Source organism: Microcebus murinus, chromosome 7 (assembly GCF_040939455.1).
Source record: "Microcebus murinus isolate Inina chromosome 7, M.murinus_Inina_mat1.0, whole genome shotgun sequence".
NCBI lineage: Eukaryota > Metazoa > Chordata > Mammalia > Primates > Cheirogaleidae > Microcebus > Microcebus murinus.
In genome coordinates this window covers 73051222-73069152 of record NC_134110.1, presented here as the reverse complement: position 1 = coordinate 73069152, position 17931 = coordinate 73051222, and the positions used below count along the sequence as shown (strand labels likewise).

Below are 17931 nucleotides of genomic sequence, written 5' to 3'. Positions count from 1 at the left end.
CATTAAGTATTATAGTATTATTTCTCTTCTGTTTCATTTTATTTCATTCTTTTCTCAACTTGTGTGAGGTTATATCTCAAAAACTCCATAACTCCTTATTTTAATAACATTTTATATTTATTTTTAATAAAAATATTTTATGTCAGTAAATTTTTAACATTTCATTAACTGGCATAGATTTTATTTTTTTGTTTTGGTTTAATTTCATTTAACATATAAAAACACAGTAGTTAAATCTCGGAAAAATATGGTAGGCATCTTTCCATTTATGAGTTAACCATAACTGAGATAATACACTCTTATAATAGAAGAGAGGTTTTTAATCCTACCATAGACCATGGCTTCCTTAAAGGCAAACAGTCTTGAAAAACAGTCATTGGTCTTAAAGTAGGGATATACTTTAATTGAAACTGAGGTCCTATGGTTTAAATGTTTAATGCATATGCCCCCACCCCCCATTCATCTGTTGAATTTCTCCCCCTTGAGGTGATAGTATTAAGAGGTCAGGTCATTGGGAGGTTATTAAATCATAGTGGGGGAGCTCTCATGAATTAGTGCCCTTATAAAAGGGGCTCAAAGGAGTCCCCTCACCCCTTCCACCATGTGAGGTTAGACTGTGAAGATGGTTGTCTGTGAGGAAACAAGCCCTCACCAGACACCAAATCTGCTGGTACCTAGATCTTGAACTTCCTAGCTTTCATAACTGTGAGAAATAAATTTTCATTGTTAATAAGCTACCCAGTCTGTGTTATTTTGTATTAGTCCTGAATGGACTAACACATGAGGTGTTCTCTATGGTTCATGAAGATCTGTCCTTGGAACCTGGTCATAAATCTTTTCCAAATGTCTATCTCCATTGTGAGGACCCATTCCATGTCTGCCTTACCCTATCCGAAAGATAATTGTGAGATTGGAAAAAAAAAAAAATCAGACCACAAAACCAACTTTTCAGTCTCAGGAGGATACAAGAGACCATTGCCATTGTGATTTTTTGGTGTAAGAAGGGCTCAATAAAAATATTAAGAATTAATTGGTTTTATGATTATTAAAAGCAATCACAGATAATTTGTGAAATTATAAATTTTCTTTTCATGTAATCTTTACAAATATTTAACTATTTTAAGAGTAACTTAATAATGCTATGAGTATGATGGATTCTCAATTTTTAATTTGTTCCTTTATTCCCTCTGTAACTGCCTTCAGTGAGGATATCAGTTTTAAAAAATTGCAATGTTGGCAGTTTGCATTTATAATAGTCCTCTGACCAGATACCGCAAGCCAGGATGATTTAATTAGCAACATCCTTTAGGAAGATCTATCCCCAGAAGAAGCTTAGCATTTGGCAAAGGTCATTTGTGAATAAGTTGATTCATTCTTTTCTCTTACAAGAGTGGTCCTTGTACCTTTCCTAACTTTCCAATTTTTTTTCATTTTCTTTATGAAAGTTTTATTTATTCCTATGATTCAATTTTGATTTATATGTTTCTAATTCTCAAACGCATAGGTTTTTAGCCCTTACTTCAACTCACATCCACATAATCGAACTGCTGCTTGATATCTCCTTCTTTGAAGTGCCGCTAGCATGTTGGGAAAAAACCATGAAAAAGCAAACCTCTCATCTTGCTCTCAATGTAGGTCTTTTACTGACAGATATCTCAATGGTACCACTATATTCCTTGTGAAAATGTTAAAACTATGTACTTTTCTTTACTACGTCTCTTTCTCTGTCTAAATTAATTGAGTTGTATCACATGAATTCAACTTTTACTTTTCAAATTCATTTTCTCTTCTTCTTCTCCAGGTCAATGCCTGGTCCAGGGCTCCATTCGTTATTTCTTACATAAAGTACTTTAATAGACTCATAATTGGTCTCTCATTTTCCTAATTTTCTCCACAAAAGTTGTGTAATGTATCATTGCATTATTTATCCATCTTCTAACTCTAACTGAGATATTATTGTTATAGGAATGTATTAGGAAATATAGGGAATATATTGGAAAATTTAAAAAAACACAAATAAGAAAAACTAAATGTCACTTAATCTCACTAACTTCTAATAGCTATAATTATCAGTTTGCAATATTCTCCAGTTTTAATGGTGTGCATTTTTTCTAAGAAATCATTTGTAATTTTTGTTCCTACCTCAAATTTATCATATTATAAAATTTTCTTGCGTCACAAATATTTATGTAAACCTTACTTTTTAATGACTGTATATTTTTGTAAGAGATATGTTATAATTTACTTGATCAATCTTTTAAAAAGGATTTTAAATATTTCCCTATCATGAATAATATGGTCTTGAAAATATTTTTTATATTTTTGCCTTAACTTTTACCTGTGCTTTGGATTATTTATGTATGACAGATTTCTAAAGTTAAAATAATGAATCAAAAGGTGGAGATATTTTTACAAATCTTGATACATGTCTACAAATTATCAGAATTGTATTACTCCAGTGTTATATAAAAATTCCAATATTGCTTCATTCTAAATTTTAAGTCTTTAATAATTTAAGTATTGAAAATCATACCTCACTTTAAAAACAGCATTTCTTTTATCCAGATCGAACATTTGGTAATCGGTTATTTGATGCATATTTCCAACAGTGGCTCTCCTAAGTGTTTCCTTTCTTTTAGTTGGATTCCTCAAAATACTTTTCCCTATACTGTTTTTCTAATAAACTGAGTTAGTTGTTCACTATTCCTCATCAACTTACCTTGTTTGATTGAAGGCCATCAGGTAACTCAATGTTACCTGCTTCTGTGGCTTTTTCATGCTACTTTGGGTGTTTTTCTCCTCAGATCTGTCAATCAAAATTTTATCTACATTTCAAGATACATCATATATACCATCTTTTTCATAAGTCATTCCAGAAACTCCCCATCACACTTAATTTATTTCTTCTTTGAATGTTCATATCATTTTATGATATAAATTTATCTACTTATTTAAGGATGTTTGCCTTGTGATACCTTTTATCATAATTATATACTTTGCAACTTCTATACTATAAGTATCAATATTGAAAGGCTGTTCTAATAGAAGGTTTGTGCTTGAAACAAAATGAAATAAATTTCTTTACATCCCTTCCAGTTAACTTTATGACACTATTAACATATTTGGGGTTGCTTTTAATCTAAAAATAAATATTCAGTTTTATTTGTAGATTGTCTTCCAGAAGTTTTAGTGATATTCTAAGAAAGGTTATTAGATGTGTGCCTTATAATAACTACTCTGGACAACTTAAGGGTGGTAATATTAGAACTAAAAGCAGTAACCCCATCCCCAAAGATTTTTTAATATCATGAAAGCTATGAAAAGGTCATTCATTGTTTTTGTTATGTTATCTCTGGAATCATTCAGACTTTACAAAAGAGATTCCATGAATTAAATGATCTGGTTTAAAATTTATATAGTTTTCTGATATTTTCATAGGATCCTACCTAATGAACTGAGAAGAAAGTAGGTCATCAAAGAGTTTTATCGTATTCAGCAATAGACAGAATTCAATTGGTCTCCAAATATTTAATAAAATTCTTTGGAAAGAAATACAATAGGGGATCATTAATGTAATTTTTATTTCTTCAAATATTTTTGCTAAATGCCTAAAGTAATCCAGGCAATGTGCTATGGGCTGGAGATACTGAGAGCAGTCAAGGTTTCTTCTCTCAAGAGGTTGCAATCTATTGGCAGACACTGACAACAGTGTGATGACAGAAATTGTGTGAAGAAAGGTCCCAGAGGAGGGGCATTAATTAGGCTGGATGGGAGCAGGGCAGAGATCAGGAAAGGCTTCCCGGGTAGAGAGATAACACTTAAACTCAATTTTATAGGCCAAGAAGGGATTAGCCAGCTGACAGTATGACCTTATTCATCCAATTATAGCTCTTTGAGACATTTAAGTCCTTCTAGATGGTTGATTTTAGCTGAAGGTCTGTGCACTACAGAGTGGAAAATCCTTAGTCAGGAAATTCACAAACACGTTTTCTTTAATCAAACTTTGGGTTTGGCCTTTAACCTTTTGAAAAGTCATTGCCAAAATGATTAATTAAAGTTTCCCTGACCAGTATTTTTAATTCCTTTTGAATGCTTTTTGTTCACTAATACAAATATGGTTAAGAGCTATTTTAAAATATGAGGTTCTACACTAGGAGATTTTTTTCAAGTCCTTATGAAAATATTTCTTTTGACCTTTCATGTAATGGAGGTTAGCTATTCCAAACTCCTGTTAATGCGGATATTTAGATCTCCTCCCATGAATCACAAGTGTTCTTACAGGTATCTAGAACAATGAATCCTTTCCAGAAGGTTTTCAATTTATTTCACCCAGGTCCATTAGAGGAATCATATCTATGGAATCTAGAGCATTATGAAATGTATTTCTTAAATAATAAGACTTGACAGTCAAAATCACAACTTGATCCATGGGCTGCAGAATGGATGTTGTGTTAGCAGGCATGAAAACAACATTAATCTCTTTGTACATTTCCATCAGAGTTCTTGGGTGACCAGTGCATTGTCAATGAACAGTGATATTTTGAAAGGAATCTTTCATTTTATTTATTTGAGCACTAGTTCTCAACATTGAGCTTAAAATAGTCAGTAAATCATGCTATTAATATAAACAGATGTGCTGTCATCCAGGCTTTGCTGTTCCATTGTAGAGGTACAGTAGTTTTAGTGTAGTTCTTAAGACCCCTATGATTTTTGTAATGGTAAATGAGTATTCATTGTAACTTATGTTACCAGCTTCATTAGCCTTTAACGAGATAATCAGCCTGTTCTTTGAAGCTTTGAAGCCAGGCATTGTTTTTTCCTCTCTAGCTATGAAAGTCCTGGATGGCAACTTCTTCCAATATAAGGCTGTTTTGTCTACATTAAAAATCTGTTGTTTGTGTAGCTAATTCATCAATTGTCTTAGCTAGATCTGCTGGATTACTTGCTGAAGCTTCTTTATCAGCACTTGAAGCTTCACTTTCACTTTCATGTCATGGAGATGGCTTATTTCCTTAAACCTCATTTACCATCCTTGCCTAGCTCTGAACTTTTCTTCTGCAGCTTCCTCACCTTTCTCATCCTTCAGAGAATTGAAGAGAGTTAGGGCCTTGCGCCTATATTGCGTTACCAAGAAAAGGATCTGCTTTAAGCTCAGGTATCCAAGCAAAAACAAACTTTGTTCTAAAGAAGAGTGAAAATCACTCTCCCATGGTCACTGTGTATGGGTTGCAATCAAGCAAGCCTCACAAATAACTACTCAGGTAAGAAAGAAGCAGAGAAGTAAAGCAGTTGGCAACATTTTGGGGTATAAAAAGAAACACTATCATCCCTGAAAATCAATTTGTAAAGTTTCTACTTATAGCAAGTTTATAAGCAATGTGTAAGAAAAGATCTTCTGACAGCACTTGAACAATTTGCTCAAATCTTACAAAGTAATGTAAACAATTGATACATGGAGAAAGACACCCATCCTATTCCCATACCCTCCTTCTTTTAAAGGGTAGGATTTCAAAGAGCTGGCACTAATTTAAGTTGCATTTAAAATGTTCACTGGTGAGTACACCTGCAAGACCTATGGGCACATAATTGGAACTTTAAGAATTGGGGTTGAATGACAGACTGTGGAGACTTATACTATGGAGTAGGACCGATTCTAGAAAACCTCTTCTCTCCCTTTCAAACTATCTCCTTTATTAAGTTCTTTCAGTGATCACCATCATGTCCAAAGCAAGAATAAATTATAGTTATTAGTAGGTATATATATATATGTATTGTTATATATTGGTATATATTATTGGCAATATATAATATAATATATTGGTATATATTATTGTTATATATACCTACTAATGTATAAAATTGGCAAAATGCCATTTTGAGGGGGAGTAAATATTTTTTAAAAGTTTAAGGGATTTTCTGGTCCCATCTTTCTCACAATTTCATGTTTTGTTTTTTTTTTTTTTTTCCTAGAACCTGTCTTAGAAATGACAGGATGGGCTACTATCTATAATTATCTAAAAAGAACTGTTCAAATATGTAGACATGCTTTTGTCATTCTTGTTATTTGATTGAATTATTTGTAAATGCCTAAATGTTACATTATAGTCATTATCATAGAATAAACTAAAAAGAGTCTATTCCAAATATAGCAAGTGCAATATATGTATTAGTCATATCTATGTCAAGGAGCCTGGGATATGAAGCATATAGTGTATCTTTTTGGTTTTGTTTTGTTTCAGTGATTGCAAATGATGGATTTTATATAATACTGAAAGGCTCAGCTCAAATTCAAATAAATGTGCAGAAAAATATGCTTGAAGAAGATGACTCAACAACCTCTTTGATATCTCAGAATTTCTATAACACTAATTTTAAAGAAGACTTGAGAAACTCTGTACGTGCTGAAATGAACCTACCTTTACCTGGCTTAATGGTAAGAGATGAATATTTGCTCTTTCCATAAACAAGATAACATGCTTATAAAATTTTACCACTTCCAGATATGTAGATCTGAATATTTTCAGAGTCCCGAGGTAGTCAAGATAATATATCCTTTAAAATATAAATTATACAATCCACGTTGAACTTGAAATTTGATTACAATTTTTTGAAAGATGCCTTCAGCAACATACTGCCCCCACTGGCAGGGCTTGTGCCCTGTATTTGAAAACTGAGACAAGGTCTGTGTGGCTGGATCCCTGAAGGAGGAAGGATGTTAGTTTGAGATGAGGGAGTGGGAACAGGTAATTTGAGAAGGAAGAGACAGAAGAATGATCATGAAGGGCTTTTAAATCAAATCAAGAATGTGTATTTTTCATGTTTATCTCAATAGCAATGGTAAAGTAATTAACGGGTTGATTTCATTACAGTCAGAAATTCTCAATCAAATAAGTCTTTTGCATATATATAATATTTCAAGACTTCAAGGCTAGCAGCTGGTCAAAAATAAACGTTCAATATCTCATTTGATCTCTGGGTACTCTACATTGGAGTCAAGTCTGGTTTGAATAGATTGTTGCCAAAAAACCCATTCTAGATTTAGGGTGGCCAAAATGTCTAATGTGGAAGAGGAACCAATTAAAGCCAAATTATTTAGCATTGTGGGTTGCAGTCAGAAACACCTAGGACCAGTAATATCAAGCTCAAGAAGAATGAGTATGTATAAAACCAAGAAAGATGACAAGGATAAAAATGAGACAATCTTATAAAAATATTGTTTATCTCACCTGAATGAATGATGTTTCTGGACCTCTTTCTTGCTGGGAAGGGAAAAATATACATTTGCGATGTCAGTGGCCACATACTATGGACCTGATGCCATTTTAATCTGCTCTTGCACATACTTCATATTTGGTACAACAGTTATGACAAGCACTATTTACTAAATTTGTAGTAGTCAAATCCAATCTTTGAGGATTCAGTTGGTTTTTTTTTTAAAAGGCAAAGCTTACATATTAAGTGAGGATGTGATGGGAATCACCAGCTCCACATCCTACATTAGGTCTTTGAGAACAGCACTAATCTGTGACATTTCAGCTGAGATGTGATGCTGTTTTATTATCCTGGCCAGGGTGGGGAGAGAGGTAGAGAGCAATTCAGAGACTTCACTTCATCTTCTTTACTGTGATGGCTCTTACCACACTGGCCAAGAAACCAATGTAGGGGTTCTGCCAGCTACCACATGTCCATTTAAATTATATACGTAGGGACCATGCAAATCACCATGGGATGTGGGTCTATGGACCCTGGTGAGCCAATGTGAACCATACCTGAACCAAAACTCTATTTTTTAGACATTTTTTATATTTTCCCACTGTAACAGATAGCCATGATGACATTTTATATACCAAGGTTTTAATGTCACTGTTTCAAGTTTTAGAGCTCCGTTTCTTCACTTCTTCCCAATCAGGGCCGTAGCCTTAGCACAAATTACCAAAATACTAACTGGGTTCAAAATTGTTATAGCAGAGCTCCAGAAAATATGAAAATATATAAATATATGTATGATATTTATATATGTATGTATGTAAGTATGAAGCAAAATCCTCAGATTTTCCTGCCCTCTAACCGTAAAAGATGAGATTTACTTTATATGCTGCCAAGGAACACTTGGATTAGATAATTCATCTTAAACTGGTGATTGATTTTCCTCACCTTTTACTGCTTTCCTCTAGTGCATTCCTACCTCCCAGCAAGTCATCCTATGCTGTGATTCTTATAATCACTCATCCCACAACATCTCAAAAGACTGAGATGTTGTACCTTCCAGTGCATTCTCTACCACCAGTACCTCATGCCTGTTCAACAGCATTAAACCTTTATCAGTTGTACTGATACAACATGTCAGGGACTATCAGTACTCTGGTGATGGATTCTTATTGCTAGCTGGCTGGCAGGCAGTTCAGCTCTAAATCTCATTTTTTTCTACTTTAATAGAATCTTTTGAAAAAATAAAAAGATAGAAATCAAGGCAGGCGATTTTAACTGTCAGTGACTGAATGGTTTCTGCTGTTGTTTAGGTTTGCAGAAAGACAAGTATTGGATTAGTGACTGAAATTTATTTTAGATTGCTTAAAAATTTAAATGATTCTTGCCAAGTCTGTCCCCTGTAGAAATTATGAGTTAGTTGTAGTTATAAAACACGTTGTTACTCTTTCCTTAATTTTAGGAACTTGACTTTTTGTGTATTTATTTAATGGACCTTTTTCAAATAAAAATATTACTGCTTCCAAAAGTTTATGCCTAGGAGAGTTTTGTGGTTTTATAAAAATAAATAAAGGTTATATTTTTCCTTCTTTTATTTGGATTTTTGGTTATTATTTGCTTTTTTATTTTGTTGTAACAGAGAACCAAACTACTAAGAAGGAGAAAAAATTAATAACATCTTCACTGTTCAATTTAACCCTGACAGTTTTGTAAACAAATGGGCATCATCTGAATATAATGAACATAAGTTGAAAAACATATAATCTAAGGTTGAAATTTATTTTTCTTGAGTTGATTTATAATTCTGAGTAAACATTGTTAGAGTTACAAACATCTGCTGTATTTACTCTCTGCTATAGATCTAAGCTAGAGAAAAAAAATTAGTATAGTATAAATGTATAGAAAATTTTGTTTTGCTTTTTTTGATAATAGATTTATACATTAAAACTAAAATCTTTTTCATTTGAGTGTTTTAAATAAGGAAAGAGAGAAAAATTCCATAATCATTTACAAGATTACCAATTTAATACTTCTAAGTAGTCTTAAAATCTGTAACTCATTTTATTTTTTGCAATTAGTCTTACAATTTTTCAAGTTACAATCACAAATAAATTCAAATTTCTTTGAGACATCTCAATATCAGTATACTGTTATATGGCAAAATACATATATATGTCTATATATACATATACATAATACTCTCCTATATTTTATATTGATATACTTCTGTATTTAATATATATTTCTGTGCTACAATAAAATATATTTAATTAAAATATATTCTTGATATGATAAAAGTTAGCAACATTATAAGAACAAATTATTAAGTTGAAGGTCCTCAATAATTATTAAAAGAACTTTCTAGTTTATTAATAGAACTTTTCTTTGAGATACAAACATTTGAAGCTATGTGGAAAAATTCATTTGGTAAGAATATGTATTCAACAAGCTGGACCCAGTGGAAGCAACATTATAAAATAGCTTTTTTTGTTTTTTTTTCCCACACTAAAGTTTTCAAACAATTAGTACAGTATTATTCTTTCATGCTCCCTGGATGAAGTCTCAATCAGATCCTAGGTATTAACAAATGGTCTTGTTTTTGTAGTCTTAAAAATTTCAGTCCTGTCTTTATATTAAATTTTTAATCTGTCTTCCCCTTTTCTTACTTTACATACTCTTCTACTTACGAGCTCTTTTTTCTGGCTCTTCTTAGCCAAGATCAGGAAGGGAGGGAGAGTGGGAATTAAAGATAAAATGCTATGGGGACCTTCTATAATCGGATGTCCAAATGTAGGCTCTTTTTCTGTTTTTTGTGTGTTGTTCTTCCTGTAATCCCCTGACAGGTATTGCCTCCTGTAGGGAGTGATTTAATACCACACCTTGGGTCCATGGTTTAGGGCAATATTGACCACAAGGGTCTTTGGGTCAACTCATCTTTCCAGGACGCTCTCTAGACTTATTCCCTTTCCAGAGATTTTATGCTGGCAACTTTTTGTAGGTCCACCTGACTAATGGGGGAGAGAGAGCCTCACATTTACTCCACTAAATGTCTGTCTTCTCATTTGAGGCCAGGGGTCAGAGGGAGTGGAGGAGGGAGAAAACCTCAGGACTCTGACAACTGTTAAGAAGAAGGTCTATTTTAATCCTTGCTGCCAACTTCCCGATCTCAGTTTTCAAGAGGATATTGAATTTAAGGTTTAAGAAGTTTATACTTATTTGAGACACTACTTGAAATTATGGATGGACTTTGACTTATACCCACAATAGCATTTAACACAATAATTAATACATGGAAGACTTTTGAATGGATAACAATAAAAGTGTCCAGCAATGTGTCTCTTACACGAAGAAGGAAGAATAATAGTGTGGTCACTGATGTGGTTTAGGAGTGAGATTATAAGAGCGTGAAATATACTGTGGTTTGTCCACTGATAAATGATTTCTTCCACTGGAGAAATAATATATCTTTTCATAGGGCAATTAAATAGTAATTTCATCTTTAGATCCAGAATAAGACTCGACCAATAATTTCAAGGACAAATTCCAACAAGGACAAATTCCAACTAATTTTAAGTTCTTGGTCAAGAATATTGGAATATTTTGGAAAAGTAAAGGCAAAGTTATGTTTAATAAGGACAAGGAGTATATTTATAATATCTCATTCCTCTGCCTCCAGATTTCTGATAGTGGGTGCTGCTGATGTGCTGTGTATGCTGTTCACTAGGCTCGGTTCCCCTCATTTGTTTATTGCCTCTCTATATCTGGCATTCTTCACGGATTCACCCCGAGTCTGGTTGATTCCCTCTATCTTGTATCTCATTTATTCCTGGACTTTTAAATGGTTCTCTGCTACTTTTAAATGTTAGTCTTCCCTGACTCCTACCCTAAACCCTTATGTAAGAGTGACTTCCTTGAAGTCAAGGAGCTTATTTTTTTCTGATGCCTAGTAGAGTATACTAGGAACTTTGAAGATGTTCAATAAGAATAAATTAAATTAAGTTTAGTTTAATTTAATTAGACAGAGCCTTCAAAATATCAAAGATGAACCGTGAAATGAGTTTTGATTCGACTAAATTGCAAATGATGGAGGATTGAATCCACATTGATTCAAAGCTCTGTTTTTATATATTACATTTATTTTATCCCAATTGACATGTTTAAAATATATGCAATTACATTGTGCTTAAAATAAAATGTAAATATTAGAATATTTAAACGCTCACAGCTAATATGTCAGTCAGGAAATATTTTTGCACCAACAATGAAATTGGAACATAATATCTAATTGTTTTTCTAGTTGTTTAAAATTTTAATATAGATAGCTTGTGATATGTTTATAATGTGAGGGTATTTCTTATTATTAACACATATAGTAGCCTATTATTTCCACAGAGAGTTAAAATGTGTGGTGCAATTGAAAATAAAGCACCAGGTCATAGCAAAGTTACTACCATTTGTAAATAAATTAGAGAAAGAGTAAAAATTATACTATGTATGAGATGTTTTTACAGCACTTCTATTATAAAAGCAATAAAGGAGAGATGTTTATTGGTATATATTAAGTCTGCTTACCATTGATATTTTAAAACATCATAAAATAAAAGGACTTCACATATAAACATTAACTTAGATATATTTCATTTCAAAAACATACATTTAAGTAGAATTAAAGCTTCCAATCATTTTCTTATACCTTCCTCAATTTATAATTTTTTTAAGACTGTTTCTCCTTTGTCTATTTTTTAAGACACCGAACTATATTCAAGGTTCCTCTTTATCTTATGATTCTAGGTATTGGATTTACAAACCTCAAATAATTTCAACTTTATATAAGTTTAAAAATAAGTGTTACATTTGAAGATAGGGAAATAAAAGCAGTTTTTGGTTTGTATGTGATTGCATGCCCCTTGTTTCATTGTATGCTCATTTTACTCTCAAGATTTTTGTCTTTTTGCTTATTTATAAGACCTTTGAGTGTAATAGTGATTTAACTTATTTTCTATTACACGTATTGCAAATATTATCTTCCAGTATATAATATATTGTTAATGTTTTACCTTATGGCTCTTTTGTCTTTATAGATATGTTAATTTTATGTAGTCAAATATGTTTATTTCTACCTTTAAGGCATCCGAGTTTCTGTCACCATGATTTTATAATAATATGTTTTAAAAATATTTTAATCAATGCTTTTATTGATTTTATCTTTACATTTAGAGCTTTTGAAAATCTGAAATATTCATGTTCTTTGCAATGTAACTGTAGTTTTGCAATTGTGTGTCCTATTGATCCAACACTACCACTAAATTTCTAAATATTTTTAATTTCAGTTTTAACTTCCTCTTTGAATTGGAAATTATTCTATAAAAAATAGGTGTTTAAATTCTGGTTGCATCTTTAAATTTCTATCATTACACATGTTTTACTCTGTTTCATGTGTCAAATTCTGAAAATTTTCAATTAAATTGGTCCAAATGAGATTGTGATTTAATGAAATTATACTTATTGTTTTAAAGGTTTTTGCCTTAATAACTTAACACTCTTGAAATGATCATGTTTAAAATTTTCTTTTCTCACAAGTATTTTTTGGAAGATTTACAATTTATATTTGTCTTGCTAATGTTTGCTTTCCCATTAACAGCAGTATTTATGATGAGGAAACTAATGTTAATAATTACTGAGTGCATACTGTATGCCAGGTTCATTTAAAGTCTAGCAGAATCTTGGACTGATATTTCATATCCACTGATGTACTTTACTTTAGTTCCTATTTCATTTTCATGAAGTTTTCCAGAACTACTGCCCTAAGACCACAGTTCATTTAGTTTTCTGTTGTGCTGTTTTTGCAATTGCCTTGGGATTCTTTACTATTTTAATTTTAAATATTACTAACAAACACAAGATGATGAAAGATGAGGCAAGCCTGCTCTGTAATTTTTGCTCTGGCAAGACTGTTTTGTGATTTTTCCATTGTTTCTAGAATAAGCTTATTTGTACTTTCTCATTTCCCACATCATAATTTCCATTGTCTCTTCCTGTAATTTCCATTGGGGTGAGAATCTTTTAAGTTCACAAAACCTAAAATGGATGATGCCAGTAATATCAGCATTTTTGACATCAGTGTAAGCTTTGAGAGTACTCTGTAACTTTTTGAATGTAGAACATCTTTTTTTCTTCTTACAATTGAAAACCATTTCATGAAACTCAGAGAACCTGGTCTTGACTTCTGAGTCAGTTAAGAGAGTTTTATATTTGTGTAATCTAAATGCCTACCGATAATGGTTTAAACAATAGGTTATTTATATCCAGAAAGTCTAGAGAGAGATGACTCAGAGTTTGATTCATTTAGGCCACAAAAATGTCAGTGGGGCACAGAGGCCTCCCCATCTTTCCATCTTGTCCTTTGAATACTAGATTTCTTTCTCAGATTTGCCCCTCAATTGTTGATACTCTTCCAGGCATGAGGGGAGAGGTGTTTCATCATCATTTGCCCTTTTATCAGTGAAGGGAATATTCCCACAAAATCTATATGAGGTACAGATTCCCACTTCTGTCTCATTGATCAGACTGGGTTAGCTGTCTACCTTTCAACCCAAAATTGACAGAAGTGAATTTGATCACCATTATTAGTTTAGGACAATCAAGATTAAGTTCCAAAGGCTGGGTCCATGATCTCTGGGCACTTTGCAGCCTAATGCCAGAACCAAATTAGGCCTCTGTTAATAAGCAAGGCAAGAATAAAGAAGTGCTGTTGAGTAGATGAATACGTTTCTGATATGAAATCCTCAGGAGTTCCTTGGACATTATGCCAGACAATCATTCTGCCGGTAGGCAAGGCTCACTATCAACACATGACCCTTAAGACAGTTAGTGAAATTTCAATTTGCAGTTCTTGTAGTATTATCTTCCTAATATTTTGAGTGTTGAACATGACTGGTACTTTAATAATATGACAACTGTCTTAAAAATTGGATTGACTACTTCTGTCAAGGTACCATGTAGCATTTTTTCTTTACAAATGCTGTGGTACTACTCAGAGTCACATGACCACAAATATATTCCATCACACTATTTTTCTAATTTTATTCTTTAGTCATTTTAGGGCCACCATGAGCAATAGGAAGTTTGGGTAGAACGCCTCACCCTTACAACACTTTCCAGCTCTCAGATACTCATTTCTTACATGAAGAGAAACTGTTCTGTATTTATCTTTCTTTTATATTTTAATATTATACTTCTGGGAAAACTTTCTCTGAAGAAAGTATTTCTTTTGAGGTGGTGGATGTAGATAGATTTTAAAACCATCAGTGTGGAATCCATCTTGACTACCATATCTGATAGACAGACTCATGTATTCCCACATAAATTGATAATAACTTGAGTATTTAAAGTGGAACAACAAATATATAAAAATTTAAATTAGCATAAGTCCCTGATGGCCCTTCTAACATGCATTTCTATTTTTTCCATGCTGTTATAACCAGACTTTTATTCATTGTTATGAAAAATATGATTTGATTGTGGTTTAAGATATAATAAATCTTACGTAGGAAAAAGGTAGAAGCCCTTTCATTTTTAAGTTTACGTAAATGAGAAACAAAGGCACTTTCCCTTCATATTCAACTCTATGAACTATTTAACATCAAATAATGATAATTGACTTTTAATATTTTGTTATCACAGTGAGAGTTTTAACATTGTTTAAAATCAATTATGTTTTTATTTCAATGCTCATTTTTATATGAAGAAAGTTTCATATCTAGACTCTGTAAACTTTATAAACAGAGGAGCAATTAGTTATTTTATAATACTTAGAGAATAAGTTAATGGAAACACACAATTTATTCTTTCACTTGTATTTTATAATACTGTAGTTAGTTCAACAAACTTAAATAAGCATTCACTCTGTGCCATGTACTAACTGCTGAGTACTGTGGATGCAAAAAATGGATGGAACATTGCTCCTGTTTTCAAATTTAAAAGCTAGTGTGCAGTATTTATAAAGCTCTGATAGATATTGTGGGAAATCTGATGCTCAGAGGAATTTTTTCCTTGCCATAAAATTAGGGGCTCAAAATATGGACACATACACAGTAAATGGCAATATGAGGTAGTCTCTATTGAAATGCTAAATAACTGGGACAAAAAGTACTATAAGATGTTAGGATGGGTGAGTGGTCAAATAATGCCAGTTGAGAAAGGGGGCTTGTGGGGAGCTTTAAAGGAAAAGTAGGATTTGATTATGCAGAAAGGAGGGACGGCACATAAATTTGCTGTGAAGAATTGTGTTTTAAGCAATTATTTAGAAATGAAAATGAGCAAATGTTCTATATCTGTATGTACAAAGTTTGGGAAATTCAGTGGGAAATAAATAAAAGGCAGGTCTAGAAAAGGAGGAGAGAAAGAGAAAGTCAGTCGAAAGGTTGGTCTAGGCCAGATTCTCAAGGGTGGTTTAAGCAATAAGCTAAATAGCTAAGGCAATAGAAAGTTTGAATATCTTCTCTTTCTCCCCCTCCTCACTCACCAGGGCCACTCCTCATCTTTCTCTGCTTTGCTCTTTACCCCAAGCCTGGCCTGTAGGATTCAATCCAAGGGCTTTTATGTCTTCTGGCTTGCAGTTGGAGTCAGCCCTTGGAGAGCACTAGTGGGATGCCAAAAAGATAAGAGTGGAAGTTGGTGTTTCCTCCCTGGTTCCCTCTCTGTAGTGTTTCTGGCCGAATCTTACACAAAAGGTTACAGCTCCTGTCAGTGGGCCCTCTCCAGACACCTTCTCAGTCTTCAGGTTCCAGAAAACAAACACTCCTGCCTCTTTCTTGTCCATCTCATTTCCCTACCTACTTAATAGTCCCTTCATTACATTCTTCTCCTAGTGTGCTAGCACAGTGTGGTCTCTCTCCCCTGGAAGGACCTTGACGGGTACAAAAAGAAATAATGAAAGAATTGTTTTAAAATGATTAATATTGTGGCAGACATACAGAAATATACTGCTATATTACAACTAGGGGGAAAATTAATGAAGAAAAATGAACATAGAAAGGCTAAATTGAGGTAAAGAAGGTACAACTGAGGGAGGAGTGATAGGAGGAGACGAACAACAAATACAGCAGCAAAACACTGAACATGAATTGAACAGTCATGGTGAATCCAAGGATGTGGAAATTGGAAGAGAAAAGGGATCTCATTAAATAGGAACATCAACTACTAAAGGCTTGAGTTTGCATCACTAGTGAAACTATGGTATCATCATGCATGAAGTAGAGAAGGATTAATTAGAAGAGATAAACAGAATTTTAGATTACAAAGCTTAGATTACATTGGTAGAGTCATGGAGATTTGCCCAGCAGGCACTTTAAAATGTGACTGGCATTATAGAAATAAGTCAGGAATGGACAGCAGTTTAGGAATATTCCAAAGAGTGGTGAGACCAGGTCATCAGAGTTGATGAGTTCTCAGACAGCAGAACTACCTAAAGTAAAGAACAAAGACCTGAGGACTAATCCTTGGAGAAGTTTCCCAGGGAGCAAACATGAGAAGAAAAAGGAGATAGTAAAAGAAACAGAAAAGATTTCAGAGAGATAATTGGAAAAGGACCCACAGGGTAACAATCAACAATGAGCCTATTTCAGTGTTGTCTGGTATATCATATAATTCAATCAAACTAATTTCTGTCATAATTAATAGTCAATAATCTGTGTTAATATCTTTGTTAAAATAAAAATTATAACATGATTAAAAAGAGAAAAGGAATCTTGCTTATTAGGACTGCTGCACACATACAAATAATATCAATCTCTCTTCCCTCTCTCATGTAGTGGATTAACTTCAACTGAATACTTCTTTCAGTATAGATATGCATGTTCAAGGCTAATACTAATGAATTTCACTTTAACAAAGATATAGATAATTTGAGACTCTCTTTGTATTTTTGCTTTGCAAGTTCTTGTGGGAAGAAATAAGTCAAGTAGATTTCCAGGCATCATCTGTTCAAGCAATAGGTGAAGGGCAACAGCCCTCACATCCTTGCCTGACTCTTTTTAACTATTTCCCAGCATTTCCTAATTAGAGTTGAGTCAATTTCTTGCTTCTCTTTTGCTTTGAGGCTACTGTAATTGCCTTGGGGGTGGGAAGAATTGAACTATTTTGCTTGGTAAATTGTGAAAAAAAAGTAAAAAAAAAATACCTTTTATTTTTCTGGTTATATTTCAATAACCAGTTTAAAAAAAAATCTCTGCTTCATTGACTTTTGCATTCAGTATAGCCTGAATTCCAAGTAGGGGGTACGATTATAGATTATAATGATGTAGTGATATTCTGCAGAGGACAAATCTCTCTCTCTCTAGATTAATACTGATTTTCCCTTTTTTCATCCACCCAAAGATTGACAGTCACAAACAATATATTTTTAAAAGTCTTCTACAGAATAAAAGAAAATATTTTAAAGTGGAAAGAATTAGTGTTAAAAAACCTGAGACCAAATCCTCTCTTGTTACCAATAAGCTATAGGACTTTCGGGGGAAGTCACTTAAGCCCCTTTGAACTGCGCTTAGATTATGTCGTCTACCTCATGGATTTGTAAACAGAGACAACTTGTGGAGACTGAAGGAACCAAGGGACAATCTGTGATCTGGGGAAATGATGGCATGGGAGGTTGAGAAAGGGCCACAGGAAACAAAGTGTAGAAAGAACAGGAAATAAACTTTTTATGTTAAGAATTTACTGCGTAGT

The 17931-nt window shown here is 33.1% G+C and overlaps 1 protein-coding gene across 1 annotated transcript in view; it reads left to right on the top strand.

The window, feature by feature from the left end:
* The window catches only part of CNBD1 (cyclic nucleotide binding domain containing 1), a 274214-nt gene that overhangs the window by 205536 nt on the left and 50747 nt on the right, over positions 1-17931 (top strand). Inside the window, exon 6 of the mRNA XM_076005344.1 lies at positions 6240-6433. Coding sequence (XP_075861459.1) covers positions 6240-6433 — 194 coding nt within the window. The remainder of the gene's footprint in view (positions 1-6239; positions 6434-17931) is intronic.